This window comes from Mus caroli, unplaced genomic scaffold (genome assembly GCF_978045245.1).
Source record: "Mus caroli unplaced genomic scaffold, Mus_caroli_1 scaffold_6, whole genome shotgun sequence".
Taxonomy (NCBI): domain Eukaryota; kingdom Metazoa; phylum Chordata; class Mammalia; order Rodentia; family Muridae; genus Mus; species Mus caroli.
In genome coordinates this window covers 99,292,598-99,314,135 of record NW_028227261.1, presented here as the reverse complement: position 1 = coordinate 99,314,135, position 21,538 = coordinate 99,292,598, and the positions used below count along the sequence as shown (strand labels likewise).

The 21,538-nt window shown below is 40.1% G+C and overlaps 1 protein-coding gene and 1 pseudogene across 2 annotated transcripts in view; one reads left to right on the top strand and one right to left on the bottom strand.

The window, feature by feature from the left end:
• Positions 1–19,909, top strand: part of Rad23b (RAD23 nucleotide excision repair protein B) — a 43,240-nt gene extending 23,331 nt beyond the window's left edge. For both annotated transcript variants that reach the window (XM_085839280.1, XM_085839279.1), the window contains exons 5-10: positions 6,678–6,733; positions 9,042–9,169; positions 10,670–10,805; positions 12,013–12,140; positions 13,770–13,961; positions 18,251–19,909. In XM_085839280.1, coding sequence (XP_085695406.1) covers positions 6,678–6,733; positions 9,042–9,169; positions 10,670–10,805; positions 12,013–12,140; positions 13,770–13,961; positions 18,251–18,364 — 754 coding nt within the window. In that variant the 3' untranslated portion in view covers positions 18,365–19,909. The remainder of the gene's footprint in view (positions 1–6,677; positions 6,734–9,041; positions 9,170–10,669; positions 10,806–12,012; positions 12,141–13,769; positions 13,962–18,250) is intronic.
• Positions 19,910–20,704: 795 nt separating this feature from the next.
• Positions 20,705–21,118, bottom strand: LOC110293315 (large ribosomal subunit protein eL27 pseudogene; annotated as a pseudogene).
• Positions 21,119–21,538: the final 420 nt, after the last annotated feature.

The following is a 21,538-nucleotide window of genomic DNA, read 5'->3' as shown; positions in this document are numbered from 1 at the left end:
GTAGCAGGAGCTGTGTGAACTTCAGTCACAGTGGAAAATGGGCAGTAGTTGGAAATGCTTTGAAAGCAAATATTTATGGTATTCATGACAATATACACATGTTTGCCCCTTATACAAAGATGTGTTCCAGATGTCCAGTGGGTATGTTTTTTTCCTTAAACAAACATGCTCCTGATAAAGTGATCAGGCATACTAAGACATTCGTGACTAATGATACTAGAACAATTAAGACATTACTGGAATAAAAGTTGCATGTGGGCCAGCTATTGTAGCCTATGACTAATGAGGGCGTCCAGAGGCTGAAGCACAAGGATTGCCAGTTCAGACAGCGTGGGCTTACAAAGCCAGTTCTGTCTCAAAGAGAAAGCTTGTCTGAGGTGGGCATAGTTGCGCACACCTTTAATCCCAGCACCTGGGAGGCAGAGGCAGGTGGATCTCTGTGAATTCCAAGGCCACCAGAGCTGTGTAGAGAGACCCTGTCTCCAGAAAATAAGTACTTTGAAAAGTGTTCTCAGGGGGCTGGAGAGATGGCTCAGTGGTTAACAGCACTGACTGCTCTTCTGAAGGTCCTGAGTTCAGATCCCAGCAACCACATAGTGGCTCACAACTATCCATAATGAGATCTGATGCCTTCTTCTGGGGTGTCTAAAGTCAGCTACAGTGTGCTTAAATAAGTAGATCTTTTGAAAAAAGAGGAGGAAGGAAGAAGAAAAGGGTTTTCTTAAAATGTCTTATGGAAGCCGGGTGTGGTGGCACACGCCTTTAATCCTAGCACTTGGGAGGCAGAGGCAGGCAGATTTCTGAGTTCGAGGCCAGCCTGGTCTACAAAGTGAGTTCCAGGACAGCCAGGGCTATACAGAGAAACCCTGTCTCGAAAAACCAAAAAAAAAAAAAAAAAAAAAAAAAGTCTGATGGTGGTCCTGTAGATTTGTCAGTCTGTATCTCTTCCATCCCCAGTTCCATTGAGAACATTTATCCCAGCACTTACAGGAGGCTGCTCTGGTGGATTTCATTCCTTAGCATCACTACTCTTGCCTTTGGGGCCGTTATTAAATAAAGGTTTCCTAAACAGGATGATACTGTGGCACCTTAGCGGTAGCTTTGGTAATTGAGACTGCAGGTGGCATATATAGTATAGTTACAATGGACAAAAGGTGTTCCTGCAGGTAGAAGCTGGCAGGACAGTATTTCATCATGCTGCTCAGAATGGCACACAGCTTGAAACAGTTTATGAATTGCTTCTTCCTGGAGGTATTAGTAGTTTGAGAAAATGGTTTGACATGGGTTATGGAACACCTTTGTTTTAAATGATCTACTCCCAAATGTGGCTCCAATGTCTGTCCCAGTCAACTGTGTTTTGGAAGAGTCTAGAATTTCCTGTTTGTTGCTGAGAAAATAGCACAATGCTTAAGAAATATAATTTTTGTGTGTGTATTAACTAGAATACTTTTCTTTCAGCATCTGTGGCACCATTGCCTAACTTAAACCCATTTCCCAATATATAGCTAGGATGCATTCTGTTCTCTTGTTAAACCATTTCATCAAAGTCTGTGTTCAGAAAGGAATTTAGCAATTTGACAAATTGGTTACCCCCAAAATCTAGATACAAATTTAATGTCTTTAGTCAGTAGTACAGTGACTTTCTTAATATATTTGCAAAGATCACAGTATGAACATCTTATATCTGAACAGAACATTAATGTGCTAATTAGATTAATTTTTGCATAAACTCAAGCCATTTATCATTCCAAACTGGGTGGGAGGTGGTCATGTGGCCCACCTCTAGTTGCGGAGTTACTGGCAGGAGATGGTTGCTGGGGAAAGGAGTCATTTTTCTATGGGTAGGAGGCACTTATAGCCACAGATGGGTGGTCCAAGCCCTAATGGATGGCATCACACCCAGGTGCATATAGGCAGTACTGTTAGACTCAGAGGGTCATTTTTAAAAAGGGGTTGGGGGGGGGGTTTGAGGGACAGGTAATAGCTGAGAGTTGGGTAGATATGATCAAGATACATTAAACATATGTTATATATTTATTAAATACATACATGCATACAGTTTCCAAAGAGTAAAATTTTAAGTTAATATTTTTAATTCTCCTACAAGTTATGTAAATTAGGAAAGGATCACTAGTGATCTAGGAAAGCAGACTGTAGACTTTTTTTTTTTTTTTTTTTTTTTTTTGGTTTTTTCGAGACAGGGTTTCTCTGTATAGCCCTGGCTGTCCTGGAACTCACTTTGTAGACCAGGCTGGCCTCGAACTCAGAAACCCACCTGCCTCTGCCTCCCAAGTGCTGGGATTAAAGGCGTGCGCCACCACGCCCGGCGACTGTAGACTTTTTTGTTTGGATTTTTGAGACAGTTTTTCTCTGTGTAGCCTTGATTATCCTGGAACTCACTATATAGAGCAGTCTGGCTAGAACTCAAAAGATACCTTCCTGCTTCTGCTTCTCAAGAGCTGGCACTAAAGGTGTGCTTCTCTCTATGCCTTTTTTTTTTTTTTTAAGATTTATTTATTTATTTATTTATTATATGTAAGTACACTGTAGCTGTCTTCAGATGCACCAGAAGAGGGCGTCAGATCTCAGTACGGATGGTTGTGAGCCACCATGTGGTTGCTGGGATTTGAACTCTGGACCTTCGGAAGAGCAGTCGGGTGCTCTTACCCACTGAGCCATCTCGCCAGCCCCTCTCTATGCCTCTTAACACTAGCTACTTGAGTGTCATCATTGTTCAGGGGTTTTTATTATATGTGCTACTGAAACAAGCCCTTCACTTCGCTACTTAGTCTTTTTTCTTAATTGTGTATCTGCAAGGGAGTATGACAGGAAGTCTAGAAAACAGGATTTAAAGTACAACACTTGGTCAGTAGGCATCAGGAGCTACACTGGAGACTTCCTCTCCATCACTGCTGGCTAGACATTTTTTTTTCCTATGGTTTGCTTTGTTCAGGTTAGTTTTGTTCTTCAAAAGCTACCTGTTAGCAAAGCAATATAGATTGTGGTGTTGATCACTGCCATTAAGAAACTGCACTTGTAGCTGGGCGTGGTGGCACACGCCTTTAATCCCAGCATTTGGGAGGCAGAGGCAGGCGGATTTCTGAGTTCGAGGCCAGTCTGGTCTGCAGAGTGAGTTCCAGGATAGCCAGGGCTATATAGAGAAACCCTGTCTCAGAAAAACAAAAACAAACAACAACAACAAAAAAACAACGAACATAAAATACAAATAATAAATTTAAAAGAAACTGCACTTGTGGGCTGGAGAGATGTCTCAGTGAGAGGACCTGGGTTCAATTTCATCTTCTACACAGTGGCTCTTCAATCTTCTGTTGCTCTAGTCTTAGGGCACCAGGCACACCTGTAGTGGTGCATAGCAGTATATGAAGGCAAAATACATTAGATCTCAAAAGAAAGAAGGGGAGGAAGGAGGAGAGAAAAGTTAATTTCACTTGTGCTTTATGAGGTCATTATTGATGGTCAAGGACACAATTAGAGTCAACCCAAAATTGATCTTCCCATTCTGCTGGCGAGGTAGGAGCAGGTCTCCTGGGTGCTGAGAGTACAGCAGTGATCCACCACACCCAGTCAGTACTTTCTGACATGGAAAGTGCTCGTGGAACATAAGCCAAGCATTGTAGAGCAGCGGTGGATATTTTCTAGGAGCATGTCTTTCACAATTTTTATTGCATTTTTTGTATGTGTGTATGAACGTCCATGGCATACATGTAGAATTCAGAGTACAGCTTGTGGCAGTTGGTTCTCTGATCCCAGGGTTCCAACTCAAGTCCTCTGGCTTAGGAGGGTGAGGGGGAGTCTTTCTCATCTGGACACGTTTATTAATGTATGGTCTGATACATTCAGTAATGAGTGATTGACTGTCTTTATAGTTAGGAAGAAGCAGTGAGACTGAATCAAGATTGAGGAATAGTGTTTTACGTACACCTCAGTTTAAAGTCCTTAAAGAGATAATTCATCCTACCAGGTTCTAAACTGTATCATGCACTGTGGCGACTAAGAGTTAGAGTAGCTTGACATCAGCATTTGTTGGATTGCTTGGTGGGATACACACTGTAGACATGCACCTAAGTAGAACTTAATGTAAAGATAGATTAATAATGTGATACTCTGTGGGGGAAATACTGTTGATAAATGCTTCGTCATCTGGAGGTGGAAAACATGGATTCCACATTGTATACTAACAAGAATCAATTCTAGCAGTACAGGGATTTTATGTAAGGTAAAGTTAGAAACTAGTAAAGGATGAGGGGGGAAATGTTAGACACCAACTACACCGGAGCTTGTTTGAGCTTGTTTGACCCACTAGATAGACGAGTATGCATTTGTAAGAAAATGTTCACATAGACCTGGGCATATTGACATGGAATAAATCTTTTTGTTTTTTTTTTTTTTTTGTTTTTTTTTGTTTTTTTGAGACAGGGTTTCTCTGTATAGCTCTGGCTGTCCTGGAACTCACTTTGTAGACCAGGCTGGCCTCGAACTCAGAAATCCGCCTGCCTCTGCCTCCCGAGTGCTGGGATTAAAGGCGTGCGCCACCATGCCCGGCTGGAATAAATCTTAAGTTAAACTTTAGGAACTAGTTGGGAGGGTTTGTGTAGTGGTACATGATTAGAGTTCTAGCACTTTGGAGGCTAAGACAGGAAGATCATGAGTTCAAGGCCAGCCTAGGCAATATAGAAAACAAAAACCCTATACAAGCAAAACTAAGATATAGTTATTCTTGAAAGTAGAAACTGGTATATTTGTGATTGTCTTGGTGGGGTAAAAGCCTTGGGCAGGGAAATTACTTGGTTTTTATATATTCTTTTGAAATCTTTCCTCCTTTACATACTTACTGTTTTAAGTAGAAATTGTAAATGTTACATAGCAGGCTTGGTTTAGCTGTGATAATCACTGTGCTTGAGTACATCGCTTCTGTTCTTAACGTTGGAAGAGGGATGCTGAGATGGCTCAGTGGGAGAGCCACTAGATTGCAAACCAGACAGCCTGAGTTTGATTTCCTTGACCAAGCCTAGAGGGTAGAAGAGGAGCCAGCTATGATTATATTAATTGTGGTTATATTAGAAACAACCAGTAACCCCCCCCCCCCCCCCCCAGCTCATGTCTCTAGCTGCATATGTATCAGAAGATGGCCTAGTCGGCCATCAGTGGAAAGAGAGGCCCATTGGTCGTGCAAACTTTATATGTCTCAGTACAGGGGAATGCCAGGGCCAAGAAGTGGGAGTGGGTGGGGGAGTGGGTGTGGGAGGGTGTGGGGGACTTTTGGGATAGCATTGGAAATGTAAATGAAGAAAATACCTAATTAAAAAGAAAAAGAAACACAAACATTGAATGCGTCTCTCAGTAGTTCTTATATATTGCACTGTTATATAGAATTATGCATACATATACATAGGATGTTTAAATGTAATTGTCTATTAAAGTAAAAAATAAGAGCAAGAAAAAGAAAGATAGAGATTATGGGAAAAATATTCATATTGTACACAATGCACTTTTATGAAAATTCTAAACATATATAGAACTGATATATTTACTTTACAGAATTAAAAAAAAAAAGAGGAGCCAGCTGCTGCTCATTGTCCTTTGCCCACTGTGTACTGTGCCTATAACAGATACACCTATGAACACACATGCATTTAACTCAAAAACTGAAATTAGAAAGAAGTATAAATGTATGGAGTGCATGTGATAATTTATTCTTTCTATCACTTTAAAATTTGTAGTAGTGCAGCTGGTGAAATGGCCTAGCAATTATAAGCACTAGTTGCTCTGGCAGAGGACCTGGGATTCAGTTCCCAGCACCTACATGGTGGCTCACGATTGTCTGTAACTCCAGGCCCAGGAAATCGAATGCCTCTTCTGACTTTGAAGGCACTATACCTATGGTGCACATACCTACACTCTGGATACTAAAATTGTAATTGTTATTTATGCTCAGTGTACAATACTTATTATATTCCACCTTCCCTTTCATTGCTCTTCTTCATTCCTCCAGATAGCTGAATTTCTACTTTGTTATGTATATAATACGATCATATATATCCATGTCTGCATTTCCATGGTGTTTTATAATCTTGTTTGTCAGCCTTTTATTTTGAACTTCATTTTCTCAACAGAACAGAAATGTCTGCATGCATGGTTTTGCTGCTTAACCTATTACCTTATGCCTAAAATTGGTTTTCTTTAGGTTAGCATAGGTTCTATACCCTCACCTACCTTTTTGTGTATGCTGTATAACTTGTATGCCTTCTTTCCCCATTCATTGTTGAAAGCTTTCATAGAAAACCTCACTGAAAGACTTGGCCACCTGTTTGCTTTCTGTATGTGTGCTACATTTTTATCATGTACTACTTTTGATGTTTCTTCTGCTGTGACTTGATTAGGTACTCTAACTGCAGTGCTGTTTTCATACTTAGAGCAAGGTTTTTTAAGGGTGTTGTATTTATAGCCCTTTGATGTTTACAATGATGAAATCTCAGAAGTCTAAGATTGAAAATTTTTCCTTAACTATTAATCCTGCAGGTACAGCTTTGGACATAGCCTCTTAACAGACTGGCTTACCCATACAGTTTAATATTTGAAGTGTTCTTTAGAAATTAGTTACTGAAAAATGAATTTTGCATACTTTTTGAAATGATTTTTCTAAAAATTCTTTACAGTACACCAGGAGATTCTTCTCGGTCAAATCTTTTTGAAGATGCAACAAGTGCCCTTGGTGAGTTTCTTAACATAGAAAACACGTCCGGTGTGCGGTGTCATCTTGTAGATCACACTGACAATGTCATCTTCATGATCACTTACAGTTAGGCTTCAGAATGATTTATTTATATCGTTAGTGCTAGAGACTTTGGTGTGTTCCACTGAATTCTTTAAAATCTCTTACAGTTAAGTACATCCTTTGAAGCAAATTATTTTCCCAATGTGAACATTATGTGGTCTTAACAGGTTTGGTCTGTGGATGGCCTATTATAGAAGAGCCTTTGGAAGGCCTTACTGTTTTCTTTTGTGTACCTCATATTTGTTTGTTCACCTCCAGTTTTCATCCACTGTACTGTCTTTCTAGATTTCCAGCTGCATCCTGTTGCTTATATGGGCACATAATGAAAAGGTCTCCTTGCCCCGATCTTTGATTTGACCTGTTTTAATAAAGTCTTTCCCTTTCCCTTCATCTCTAAACTGTCAGCTTTTCCCTCCCATGATTAAACCCCTGATGTGTACAGTTCATGTTTTTATTGTTCATTGGCTAAACCATTCTGTGGGTTCAGAGCTAGAGCCAGCTGGCACCTGTCACAGTGTTACTAAAAGGTTCTGTTGTTACCAGTATCCCCACAATAGAATGCTTTGGTATTGTTGATCAGGAGCCAAGTAGATGGTGCTTTTTGCTGCTGCTGCTACTGCATCTAAACCTCAGCTGCTGGTGGTGATGTTTTTACTTATACACTTTTTAAGAAGCGGCATATTTTGCTCATGTTTTAGTCTATAGGAAGCAGGACAATTTATGACTTAGTCAAGGAGCCAACAAAATAGATAGGGATAGTACCCCTTATATTTATATCTGTATGTCACTGGATCATTCTACCTCAGCTTTATAATCCCAGGGTCTCTGCTCTGTTGAATCCCTGCTTCTTTAATTTCCCATTTGGCTTTTGTGACACCATTCTTGTTCTATGTATACCTCAAACCATTCTTCTCAAGCACTCTAGTAAAATACCATTCCTGACTCTTAATTATGTGCTTTCTGTGGTTCTGGTTTAGGCCATAGTTAAACATTTAAATTTTGGGAATGGCTGAATACCATGCATATGATGTAGGGGTTCCCCACATGAATTGTGTTTTGCATGCAGACTTATTTAAACTTCCAAGGGGAAATCTGCAGCCTCCCAAGTCTTTGTTCACTTACTTGCTTGCACCAGTATGCTTGCTGTTTTCATAGATGACATTATGACTGCTGGTCACTTAAACTAGAGGGCAGAGTTGGAGTGGAAAAGGGAGGTCATAACCAGTCTGAGGTGGCAAGAAATGCAGTGTGGTGCCCAGAACACAAGTGGGAAAGAAAATCGTTTACACAGAGCTGAGTTGAGAGTGGGGTCAGCTTTCATTCAGGCAAGCTCCTATCCATCTGGGAAGATTGGAGATAGCCTGTCCATCACTGCTCAGGCAATACTTGTAACTCCATGCCTGGTACGAAATTGTAACTTTCCTAACCTCTTTTCCATCAATTTGAAAAAAAAAAAAAGGTGTCAAAAGAAGAAGCTAAAACACAGTCTTAATGCACCAGAAGTGATTGTTTGAAATATGTACAGCGGTGGACTTGGTCTTTTGTGCCATAGCATTTGTCTTTATGTCTCATGCTGTCCTTGGACTTGTGTAGATAACACTGGCCTTCAAATGGGATTATAAGAACGATCCACAGGTGTGGGCTCCCTGCTCTCTTAATAACAGGTTGCCTCTCCTGACCTGTAAATTCTTTCTTATATTTGTACCTGGTATTCCTACTAGTTTTCTGTTAATTTTGTAAGTTACCACAAAGCTAGTGTGGTATAAAACAATTTGTTACCTGGCCATTTTTGTAGGTCAGAATCTTTGACATAGATCTTGCTGACTGATACCAAGGAATCTGCAAGACTGTATGTTATTTGGAGACTTGGGAGAGCGTAGTTCCTTATTACTTCTAGAAGCTGTCAGTCCTTTTCTCCGCCTCCCAAAAAAAACAACAGCAGAACTCTGGTCCTGCTTTTGTCGTTATTGTCTCTAACCTGTTTCTGTCTCACTTTTAAGGACCCGGACCCTTGTTGATGACATTGGGTCTATCTGGAAGGTCACTTCCCTTTGTCATACATATTTATAGGTTAGGTAGGTTCTAGGGGTTAGAACATGGACTTTGACTTCTTACATTGTATATTGTCTTTGCCTAGCCTAGCAGTCTATGAACCATAGACATTATGCAGTCAAGAACTATGCAGAGAATGTTTGTTGACTGTTCCTGTACTTTTTTCTCCCTTGTCCCCCACACACCTGTTTAGTGACAGGTCAGTCTTATGAGAATATGGTAACTGAGATCATGTCAATGGGCTATGAACGAGAACAAGTAATTGCAGCCCTGAGAGCCAGTTTCAACAACCCTGACAGAGCTGTGGAATATCTTCTAATGGTGAGAAGTGTGTTTTACTTGTCTCTTTCAGACTCTTGCAGAAATTAAGATTTTAATAGATGAGTTAACAATCCAGTGGACAGCATCATGCTAGAAAGTTCCCACCCAATGGTAACATTTTGTGTTGTAAAATGGAACCTTCTGGGAAAGATTCTGAAATGATTTATTAGAAAATGATGTGAGGTGATTTATGAAGCGGTTCTTCTTTGGAGTGGTGCCTTTCGCACCAGTGAGGCTCTGCTGAAGGCGACTTTGTTTTTGTTTGTTTGTTTGTTTTTCGAGACAGGGTTTCTCTGTGTAGCCCTTGCTGTCCTGGCACTCACTTTGTAGACCAGGCTGGCCTCGAACTCAGAAATCCGCCTGCCTTTGTAATAACAGACCTTACATCTGTTAGGGATTACTTAGGGCAGAATTTTAGTTCTCCTCTGTGAGGAGGCAGCATGAACTTTTTGTGTTTGAGAATTTGATGGACATTCTGGACCCTGAATCTGCTAATAGTCTTGTAATTCCATGTGAAAAATAGCTGTTTTGAGTGCTTTAGTGTAGCCCCCATTAGCCACTGCTTTTTCTTCTTTAAGTGAATTTGGCTTTGGTTTAATAGGAGATGAACTCATTACCATCTGTTAAAGTATAAGAATCTGATGGATTTTTTTTTTTTTTTTTTTTTTTTTTTTTTTTTCTTTTTCGAGACAGGGAGTTTCAGACTTGGCTGTTCTGGAACTCACTCTGTAGACCAGGTTGGCCTCAAACTCAGAAATCCACCTGCCTCTGCCTCCCAAGTGCTGGGACTAAAGGCGTGCGCCACCACGCCCAGCAAGAATTTGATGGATTTTTAAATGGGTATAACTGCCATTTGTTTAAATCTTCTGCATCAAAGTAGAAACTTTGTGTATCTTTTAAATTGTAATAATTTCAAGATGTGCTTGAAACATAAGAAGAGCATCATTTGAAATGTAAACTATTAACATTACACACCATTTTGTCCATTTGTTTATTTTTAATGTGTGACATTTTCTAGGTGATACTTGTTTAGAAGCACTAGGTCAGTAGAGGAGACTTGGTTGCTTGTCCATCAGTTGCCTGATTCATGTAAACACAGTTCTTTGTGGAACTGTGCAATTCACAGTGGAATGTCAGATTATGAAAACCTCTGCAGCAGAAGTCACCTGGAACTCATGGGCATTGAACACCTTACTTACTGATACTCTTAGAGTTTAAGTAGACATGGGTTGTGGCTGTTACTGGATAGTGCATCTGTCTGTCACTGGGAAATTTTGTTGACCAATGCTACCTTGTAATGTAAATGCTACAGTGCATTGTATCTGGGCCACTTGTAAGATTTCATAAGCAGGCATCTATTGTACATAGACAATGTTCAATAAGCTACAGATGTTTTGCTGTTTCTAATGTGTGTGTGTGTGTGTGTGTGTGTGTGTTGTAGGAGGGAGGGGGGAGAGCGAGAGAAAGGGAGATCTTAAAATTTGGAAATTGTGTTGGCAGGGAATCCCTGGAGATAGAGAAAGTCAGGCTGTGGTTGACCCTCCTCCTCAGGCTGTGAGTACTGGAACTCCTCAGTCTCCAGCAGTAGCTGCAGCTGCAGCAACCACGACAGCAACTACAACCACCACTTCTGGAGGTAAAGTGACTATCAAATGACAAATGGTCTTGAGTTTTTAGTGTAAGATTATTTAATATGAAATACTTCAGTGGTTTAGCTTCATTCCCAGAACGCTTGGATAAACCTTAAGGATGTTTTTTTTCTTTCTTTCTTTCTTTCTTTCTTTCTTTCTTTCTTTCTTTCTTTCTTTCTTTCTTTTTTTTAAAGATTCATTTATTTATTATATGTAAGTACACTGTAGCTGTCTTCAGACACTCCAGAAGAGGGCATCAGATTTCGTTTCAGATGGTTGTGAGCCACCATGTGGTTGCTGGGATTTGAACTCGGGACCTTTGGAAGAACAGTTGGCGCTCTTAACCACTGAGCCATCTCACCAGCCCCCTTTTTTTTCTTTACTCACAGTAAAGAGAGTCTCTGGCTTTTAGTGTTGTCAAAGCTACACTACTAGTTCACTCTTAGAAACGCCTATTCACAGTTTGAAGTCAGTGTCCGTTGTATATGGATGTCTCACCTTGCTAAGAATGTATCATTTCAGGCATGGTGTAGAGGCACACTCCTTTAATCCTAGCATTGGGAAGCAACGGCACACACATATCTCAGCTTGAGGGAACATTCTCTACGCAGCAGAGTTCTCAAACAGCCAGGGTACATAGAGGGAGAGAGAGACACTGTCTCAAAAAACGGCAGCGGTGGTGATGGTGATGGTTGAGCTGCTAATTTCGAAAAGGCTGGGGTTTGATAGCCTCTTGCTCATTTTGGCAAACAGTTGGGACTCATGAGAAAGAGGAGGCGTTGCTCTGGCTCAGATTTTAGTATTTCCTATTCACCACCTACTAGGTAATTTTGGTCCCTGAGTCTCACTTTATTATTACACATAATTATAGGACTAAATATCCACAAACATGCATATGTTTCTTATTTGAGAGCACCTGCAATAACATGACAACCTTTTATTTTGATATAGGACACCATTTTTTGTGTGGTGGTTCACAGGGCATTGTGGGTGGGCTAGCCTCTCAGTATTCTATCCTTTGCTAGTATTAGTATAACTTGTCTAGAGCAAAGGTGGCAGGCACATTGGGGTTTGGAGAGTCTGTGACTTGCTTTCTCTATAACACTCCAAGGCAGGTCCTTTTCATATATAATGTTTTCTGTCCAAATGGTTTAGCTACCTGCTGTTACATGTATTTACTGCTATTGTTTTGAAATGTTGTGTGTATTTCAGGCCACCCCCTTGAATTTTTACGGAATCAGCCTCAGTTTCAACAGATGAGACAAATTATCCAGCAGAATCCTTCTTTGCTGCCAGCCTTGCTACAGCAGATAGGTCGGGAGAACCCTCAGCTGCTGCAGGTGACTGACCCACGTTAATTTGGAAAATGGCATTGAAATGTTTTACTTTGTATTACAGTTAAACCCAGAGCCTGTGTTCTACGTAGGCATAGTGAAGAACGAATTGAGATAGAAAAATTGATCAGCTTACATAGGTTAACTAATTTAGTTTGGGAAAGGCTTACTTCCTCTTTCAGATTTCCCGGGTACATTAATTAATGTATTAGAGAATCTGAGATGGTGTTTAACTTTGGAAATTGATTTTCATAAGATTGCTCTGAATGGAACATTGCCTCTTAGAAACTTACCTATGGGCATACTTCATGCTCAGACCAGAAAACAGTTGAGTTTTATACAGCATAGAATAGCCTATTAGTGTGGAAAATACAATATATACATGAAGAGTAAGTTCTCTACTTAGGTCCATGGTAGCTTTCTTTTTTTTTTTTTTTTTTTTGTTTTGTTTTGTTTTTAAAGATAGATTTATTATATTTATATGAGTACACTGTAGCTGTCTTCAAACACACCAGAAGAGGGCATCATCGGATCCCATTACAGGTGGTTGTGAGCCACCATGTGGTTACTAGGATTTGAACTCAGGACCTCTGGAAGAGCAGTCAGTGCTCTTAACTGCTGAGCCATCTCTCCAGCCCCCATGGTAGCTTTTCTTTTCTTTTCTTTTCTTTTCTTTTCTTTTCTTTTCTTTTCTTTTCTTTTCTTTTCTTTTCTTTTCTTCTCTCTCTCTCTCTTTCTTCCTTTCTTTCTCTTTTTTAAGATTTATTTATTTTATATATATATATATATATATATAAAATATATATATATATATATATATATATAGAGAGAGAGAGAGAGAGAGAGAGAATACTGTAGGTGTACAGATGGTTGTGAGCCTTCATGTGGTTGTTGGGAATTGAATTTAGGACCTCTGCTTGCTCCGGTCAACCCTGCTTGCTCCAGTCTGGCCTAGTCAGGCCCGTTCACTCTGGCCCAAAGATGTATTTACTATTATAAATAAGTACACTGTAGCCGTCTCCAGACAGCACCAGAAGAGGGCATCAGATCTCATTAAGGATGGTTGTGAGCCACCATGTGGTTGCTGGGATTTGAACTCAGGACCTTCAGAAGTCAGTGTACTTACTCACTGACCCATCTCACCGCCCCCACACCACCACCCCCAGCTCTGTTTGTTTGTTTGTTTTTTCTAGACAGGGTTTCTCTATGTAGCCCTGGCTGGCCTGGAACTCAGAAATCCGCCTGCCTCTGCCTCCAGAGTGCTGGGATTAAAGGTGTCCCGTCCCACCCCCACCCCCGTAGCTCTTTAATGTTGTTTTTGGGAGTGGAATATTTTTGGAAGAATTTGTATTTTCTCCATCATTTACCTTTCAGAACTGTTGTGTTTTTTTTTAATAATAATATAAGAAATCACTTAAAACTTTCTTTCTGACTCTTAGATAGAGCTGGTCTGAAATTCAATTTACTATATGACTCACCCATACCTAAGATGATCCTCTGCCTTCCCAGTGCTGGAATTAAAGTGTGATTCCCCATGCCTGGCTTATCTTTTTCTTGTTTTTATTTAGGATTGTTTTTTTTTCTACGGACAGTAATTATGTGTTATTTCTTCCTTTTTTTTTTACATCACTACAGCAAATTAGCCAACACCAGGAGCATTTTATTCAGATGCTGAATGAACCCGTTCAGGAAGCAGGTGGTCAAGGTGGAGGAGGAGGTGGCGGAGGAGGTGGTGGAGGTGGAGGCGGCGGAGGAATTGCAGAAGCTGGAAGTGGGCACATGAATTACATTCAAGTAACACCTCAGGAGAAAGAAGCTATAGAACGGGTGAGTTTAGGGACAGTTGGGCTTCCTTGGTCACCCTAGCACCTGGGCTAGTGGCTCCTGCTACCATGCAGCTGTGGCATTTCTTTCCTTTGTCCCAGGGACTGCAGTAGAGATTGTTTCTCTTAGCCACATCCCGTGCTTTTTGTCCTTTCTTGGCCCCAGTAACAGTGAAGTCCCTTAAAGTACTTCAAGTGTGACTAAATCAAGTGTGACTAAATCAAGTGTGACTAGAGCACTAAACAGCCCAACAAATTCAAAATCCCTCATTTCCCATACTTTAAATTCTACTTTGTTACTGTCCCCAAAATGTCAATATGTATATAAGTTACATGTGAGTGGTGTACAATAAACACAAGACATCACCCATCTCTCTTTGTCGTAACAAGTGGACTGGTACAGCCTTGGGCCCTGCAGCAGCCTATGTCCTGTGTGTAGTGCTGTGATCAGTAATTCCATTTCTCCCTCACTTTTTACATTGTTTCACATTGTTCTGAAGTGTTGGAGATGGTAATCAGATAGAGCGCTGTGTTCACAGAGATCTCTGCTCTCTTGCTGAGATAAAGATGTGCTTGCCCATGTCTGGCTTTAATTTTCTTCTGTACTTAGGCTTCAATTGGTTTCTCATTGTAGCTTTTTTTCTTTTCTGTTTTTCTGTGATTATTATTATTATTATTATTATTATTATTATTATTATTTTTTGGTCTGTTTTCTTGGTGTTATATAGAACATTGCTTAATCCACGTGAAAGTCAGGTTCAGGTTTCCAGTTCTTTCAAAGAGTTCACAGATCGCTCTTATGTGTAGGGCTGTGATCCATCCTGCGTTCTTGTGGTAAGGGGTAACTGCCGTTTTGCCTGTGGATATCCATGTACCCCAACTGAAGTTACAGGTTCCTGTAAAAAGTCAGTGGTGCATGGATGTGTCAGGGTTATTTTGGGGCTCAGTTTTAATCCTTTGATTTATGTTTATCCATAGCCATCGAGGCCAGTCCCTCATTCCCCACCACCTTTACTGTACATTTCCAGGAAGGTTTCAGGCTTCAGACAAGTGGTATTTGTCTGAAGTGAAGTGCATATTTAACATACCAATGTGTACCAGGCCTCTAGTTTCTCTCAGCATCCCTCAGTCCCTACCTGTTACAGGCCATGACTGGTGTACCCCACTATGCATGCTGAACCTTACAACCCATGGGCTGGGCTTCCTCTCACCCAGCAGCTATTCACTATATAACCCAGACATTTTCGTTCCCTCCCCTCCTCTCTTCTTCTCTTCCCCTGTTCTCCTCTCCGAATTCTCCCCTCCAATGCCCCAAATCAATATTTGCCCTCCTTCTGTCTCCCTGTCTGCGTGTCAGCTTCACTCCTGTAAGGTTGGTGAACTAACCCCAGAACTTCCCCCAATTTCGCTTGAATTGATTCATTTCTCCCGCAGAGAGTAACTGATAGCAAGTGTGAAATCAGAGGGTGTGGAGTGCTGCAATTTTGTTTACAAAATAATTGTGGCTATTTCAGATCCTCATTCATTCTTCTGTGTAAGCCTCAGAATCTTGTCCAGTTTCAGGGGTGAGCTTTTGGCTGAGTGTAGAGCCCTTATTATGCTTACTCTGGAAATGAATTTGAGAAGTGTCCTCTATCTCCCCCCCCCCCTTTTGGTTTTTGGGCTTGTCATTTGAGCAATCTTGATATAGTAGCATATGGTGGCTTTCAGCTTGGTATGTAGGTGAGGATAACCTTGAAGTCTTGATTCTTCTGCCATCATTTAGCAAGCACTGGGATTGCAGCATGCATTACCCGGGAAGTGCAGTCTTGAGATTGTAGTAAGATCACTTCAAAACAAAGAAAACAACTTAATTCTTACCAAGGCATGTTCAGTAGTATACTGTAGCTGTAGTAATTAAAAATTAAAATTTTAGGCCGGGCATGGTGGTGCATGCCTTTAATCCCAGCACTTGGGAGGCAGAGGCAGGCGGATTTCTGAGTTCGAGGCCAGCCTGGTGAGTTCCAGGACAGCCAGGGCTACACAGAGAGACCCTGTCTCGAAAAAAAGCAAAAAAACAAAAAATTAAAATTTTGTATTACTTTTGAGTTTATTTCCTAAGAACTATTCTTTTTGATGCTGTTAGGAATTGTTCTTTTTATTTTCAAAATGTTCATTGTTAGTTGCAGAGAAGTTCAGTTTGGTTTTGTGTGGTGATCTTATATTCCCCAAAATCTTGCTGAACTCATTGTTAGTTTATTCCCATGGAGCTTGCTGGTTAGGGAAGTTCCCCTGAAACTTCAGTGTCAGGGTGTGAAGATTTTGTCATAACAAGTTAAATACTTTTTCTAAGTTTATCAAAGGATCATCTTTCATTCTTACAAGTAGTTTATACTATATAGAAGCAACATTTGCATACCTGGGATAAAGCCCACTGTCTGTTTTATAACAACTGTTACTTTGTAGTTTCCTGGTGGTGGATATCTTGTTTCAGTATTGGGGAATTGTGGCCTCACAGAAGGAGTAGAGGGTAGTTTTGGAAGAATTTAAGAATTGGTCTTGATTGTTTAAGGAGCTGGCAGACTTTATTAGTTGCCATCTGGGCCTAGTTTTCCTTTGGGAAAGTTTTGTTACTCTTACTTCATTACACTTTTCATTTGTCAAAAGGAATGTTTCTAAATATTATTTCTTTGCAATTTGAATCTTTAGTTTTCTATTTTTCCATGATCATCTTAAATGTTTGTCAGTTAATGATTTTTGTGTGTGTTTAAAATGTGCTTGTTTTTGTCTTTTATCATTGAAATATTGGTATTTTCTCTTACAATACATCCTGAAGTTTCCCCTGCCTCCACTGCTCCCAGCCCAACTCTTTTCAGCTTTTGTTTTGTTTTGTTTTAATGTTACTGGTTTTCTTGTTAATATTAAGTGGTTAGTTTTTGTCTTATTAAGGTAGATTCAATCATTAAAGAAACACACGTTTGCTTGTACTTGCTGCATATATGAGGCAGTAATATGTTCTTATTAAACATTTTCCTGCTGTCAAGACCAGTTGCCTTACAGAGCTGGTTACTCTCTTTGCTTTCCTTGTTGGTGCTCTGTATGATCGTACGCTATGACTGACAGTGGTGGCATTGCAGTCTTCAGGTACAGCAGTATTGCTGATTTTTCTTTTTTTTTTTTTTTTGTTTGGTAGTTTTTGGTCCCTTGTTATATATGTCTATCGTGTTTTCGTGGTTCCCTTTCTTTAAGTCGTAAAAATGTCCATCTCTGGTAACAGTTTTGTCTAGAACTAAAGCGACTCTAGTTGTCTTTTGGTTATTGTGTGCATGATGTTGTCTTTATATTTTTAACATCTTTGTGACTTTAAGTCAGTGTGTCATTGAATTGCCCCAACTCTTCTCTATTACTTCAGCTACCTACCCCAATTTCAATTTGGACACAATTTAGATAACAAATTCATTTTTGGAGTTTTTCTATTTTTAATTTATAAATAGCTTCTTTTGCTGAATTGGGGTTGGGTTTCTTTGTTTTCTTGTTGTTTCCAGTTCTTAATAGTCTTTTCTGTAGTGTGCAATAGAAAGTTTTTGAGACAGTTGAGGGGGGCATTCATCTGACTGAGAAGTTATAATTCTGTAAAGTAGTCAGTCTACTTGAGAGTTTAAAGGCTTTAAAAGCAGTGTTAGATCTTAAGTAATTTTAATAGTTTTTAAATGAGATTAACTGATTGGTGATTCAAATATGCTATAAATTTAATAACCACAGTCATCTTCATTTCATAATACATCATTGTACTTTTCTATTATAAAGTGTTGACTAAGGCAAGGAACTGAAGAGCAACATAGAAAGGCAAGCTATGTTAAAAAATAAAACATTGATATTGGGATATAAAGTAATTTTAAAAAAGAAATGAATCCTTTGCTTTTACAACAAAAGTTGCTGTGCAAGTTAAGGTATTTATTTCCACATGCTCTCTCCCTTTCTTAACCCTCCTGTCACTAAAGCCACTTGATACCCATATTTGTGCGCATTTACTTTGAAATCAGGTCAGTTAACTACAGGTTTTTAGTGTAGAAACCAGAACGTACTGTAACAGAAGAGTGCCTGTTAACTATCTCCTTAACTAAGAACATTTCAAAACCCATCTTTTGGATGGTTGTAAACATCCTCTCCACCCTGAGTGTTGAACAGTGAAGGCTGACCTTGTGAAGTAAGTGTCCAGGGGCAGTGTCACAATCCCTAGGATATAAAGCAGACTTAAATCACCATATCACCATAATTGATGAATTGAATTTAATTGCTTCCCTTTTTTTCCAGTTAAAGGCATTAGGATTTCCCGAAGGACTTGTGATTCAAGCATATTTTGCTTGTGAGAAGAATGAGAATCTGGCTGCCAACTTCCTTCTACAGCAGAACTTTGATGAAGACTGAAGGGACTCTTTTGTACCTCACACTCACACCAGTGCATTACACTAACCTTGTTCACTGGATTGTCTGGGGTGACTTGGGCTCATATCCACAATATTTGGTATACGGTAGTAGGTTGGTTGGGGTGGGGGTGGGGAGCTAGGATATAGGGCAGGGAAACATACAGTTGCATGTCTGCTTCAATTAGCAGATGCTGCAGATCCACACAGTGTAAAATACTATACAACCAAACATCCGCCTTTACAGGTCGTTATTCTTCTAAGCAGTAGGTAACTTTTCCTGGGTTTCATTCTTTCTAGTGTACTAGATCCAGAAATTTAGTGTGATGCCCTGCGTTCTCTTTTCTTTGACTTAACATTTGTTTCTGAAAGAATCTTTGCTACCTAGAACCTGCAGTCTGTTTTATGGCAACACTGGATAATGGCTTTTTGAAATTGAGGGGGAAAAATTGGAGCATCTGTAAACAGAAACGCCAAATTATTGATAGTCATCGTTGCTGCTTCACATTAGTATGAGACTGATGCAGAGGAAGCCCATTCTTCGTGTTCAGTGCTGGGGATGGGGTGGGGAGGGTAGAAAGGGCGCTTTTTCTTAAAACGAAAATAATTACTGCTATTTTAAAATTTCCTGATTATTGAATGTGAGGCCCTCTAACAATGATTTGAGAAGCTGTACACATAGGCAGAGTTATTTTCCTGTTTACATTGTTTGTTTGTTTGTTTGGGGGAAATTGGTAGGTGTCTACTGTTCACTTCATTGTTGTATTGCAGTAAAAGATTTAAAACAACCATTGCATGTTTGCTTTTGATGTATCCCTTTGTGAAATCAGCACTTCTGGGGCCAATGAAGAAACTGCAGCACTCACCGCCCCCCCCCCCCCTTCCTCCATAGAGATGTGTTTGATCAGCAAGTCAGGAGTCAAACTGCTGCCTTTAAAAAAAAACACACAAAAAGCTGATTCAGTTCAAAATTAATGCAAATCTTTCAAAACTGGGTTTCTGATACTTGTGGATGTTTTTCTTTATTAGATAAGAATGTATTACCATTAAATCCATTAGTATTACATTGCTTTCAAAGAGAAGGTGGGTGGAACTATAATCCAGCATCTTTTACTGCATTTAAAGATGGGAGCAAACTTTTGTATGGTTGGGAGATGTGGCTGGAAAGTACTTTGGAAAATATACAATCAAGATATTTCGTCTCATATTAAAAGAGAAATCTCAATCACAGTGTTGCCTTTTATTTGGGTTTTGCTCATCTCGGTCTTTGTTTGGAAACACCCTCATTGGCATTGCTATTGGATTGTAAAGAGGGGCCCTCTATCAGTTTGTTGAATTTGTTAAATCTTTTCCTGGACGTAAATGAGACTATTGAAGGAAGTAACATCCCACTGTCGTGATGCTGTGAGAAAAGATGGCTTTGCAGACCTCCTGCACAGTCTCTTGCACTATGTTCATCACCTCTTGGTGATGACTCTTAAACTCTCTCCTCATATGCTTATATTATACCCTGTCCCATGAAAATAAATGAGACCATGATTTTCCTTCATGATGTACCATGTTTAACTTTCATGTATTATTGTGCAAACTTGGTAGGCTGTTGGATGTTATATTGCCCGTGTGCTTTACAGTGGGCCATGTGAGATGTCTCAGAATGAAACAGAGTGCATCATTCTTTCAGGGCAGAAGAGCAGTGGGTTGGGGAGAGGGGTAAGGTCCAGTGACGTGGGGGAATGCTTCCATTTGTTCTGCCCTCCCTTACTGCCCAGAATGTTAGCATAAGACAACACAGGAAGCTGATAAGAATAGCAGCTGTTGTTTCTCTTTGGAAAGTGACAGCAGAAGTTGGTGACATGGGACTTTTGTCCTTGGACACAAACCTGCAGATCCTAGGAGTAATGGTTTCCCAGAGGACAGCCCAGCCCATGGACCACTTCTTCCTCAGCGGAGACACCACACATGAGTGGAGACACCACACATGAGTGGAGAGATAAGTTAGATAGCTTTGGTAAATATCTTTAATAGAGGCGACTATTGAACTGTTGAATCTTGCATTTGCACAGTGCAAGATGTAACTCGCATCTTTAGTATTTTTATTGTTTTGCTGCTCTATAGGAAATATGAGGAGGCTGAATTTATATTTGTAAAATTATTTTGCCATCTTTAAGTCAAATATTTTTGTTTCATTGTTTAAAAGTACTGAAATGTTCCACTCTGTTATGTTTTCCTGTACTAGATGGCTAGGATTCCAGAGAATTACTATAAAGTATTTTCAACACACCTGACATTGCATTTCTCATTTTTTAAGATTTTTTTTTTTAATTTTTAATGATGAAAACAAGAATATACCTAAAAGTGAAGCTTCGGAAAAACCATTTGTTCTTCCTTATCTTGTATCACTCCTCAAATTTGATGTTGGCCTCCCGATTGGCCTTGTGTTTCAAAGCTGGGTCCCTGAACACACCCTTGTTGACAACGGTCTTGTCCAAGGGGATAATATCCAGAGTACCTTGTGGGCATGAAGTGTGTGGTTATAAACTTCCACAAAGGACTTGATCTTGTATGGCTTGGCAGTTTTCTTCTTGCCCATGGCAGCTGTCACTTTGCAAGGATAGCGGTCAATTCCAGCTACCAGGTCATGGCTATAAGGGTGGTCTGAGGTGCCATTGTCAATGTTCTTCACGATGACGGCTTTGCGTCCGGAGTAGCGTCCAGCCAGGACCAGCACCACTTTCCCGGGTTTCATGAACTTGCCCATTTCGACAGCAAGCAGCCGGCACGCAGCAGAAAGAAAGGACACTTCGACTTAAGGAGGTGATGTTGCTTCCATCACCAGTACTTGGCCTGGATAGAAGTTGGTTGCTATATCATTTAGGAGGTCAGCTTCAGGGTCCTGGTTCTCAGCTAACACGTGGACTCAACGGTGAAATACCTGACAGGCTATAAAGGTATTTAATAGGTGGCACAGAATTACCAAGTCCTGTTTCTTAGTACCCAACCCAACACATCTAACAAGAGGTTGGACACTTACTGATTACATCCACCTCCCACCTCCACCCCCAAATCAGGCTGGAAAGCAGTGCTCATTACCACTCAAGCTGCAAATGGTATTTACCTTTTTTTTTTTTTTTTTTTTAAGACAGTTTATCTGTAACCTTGGCTGTTCTGGAATTCACTG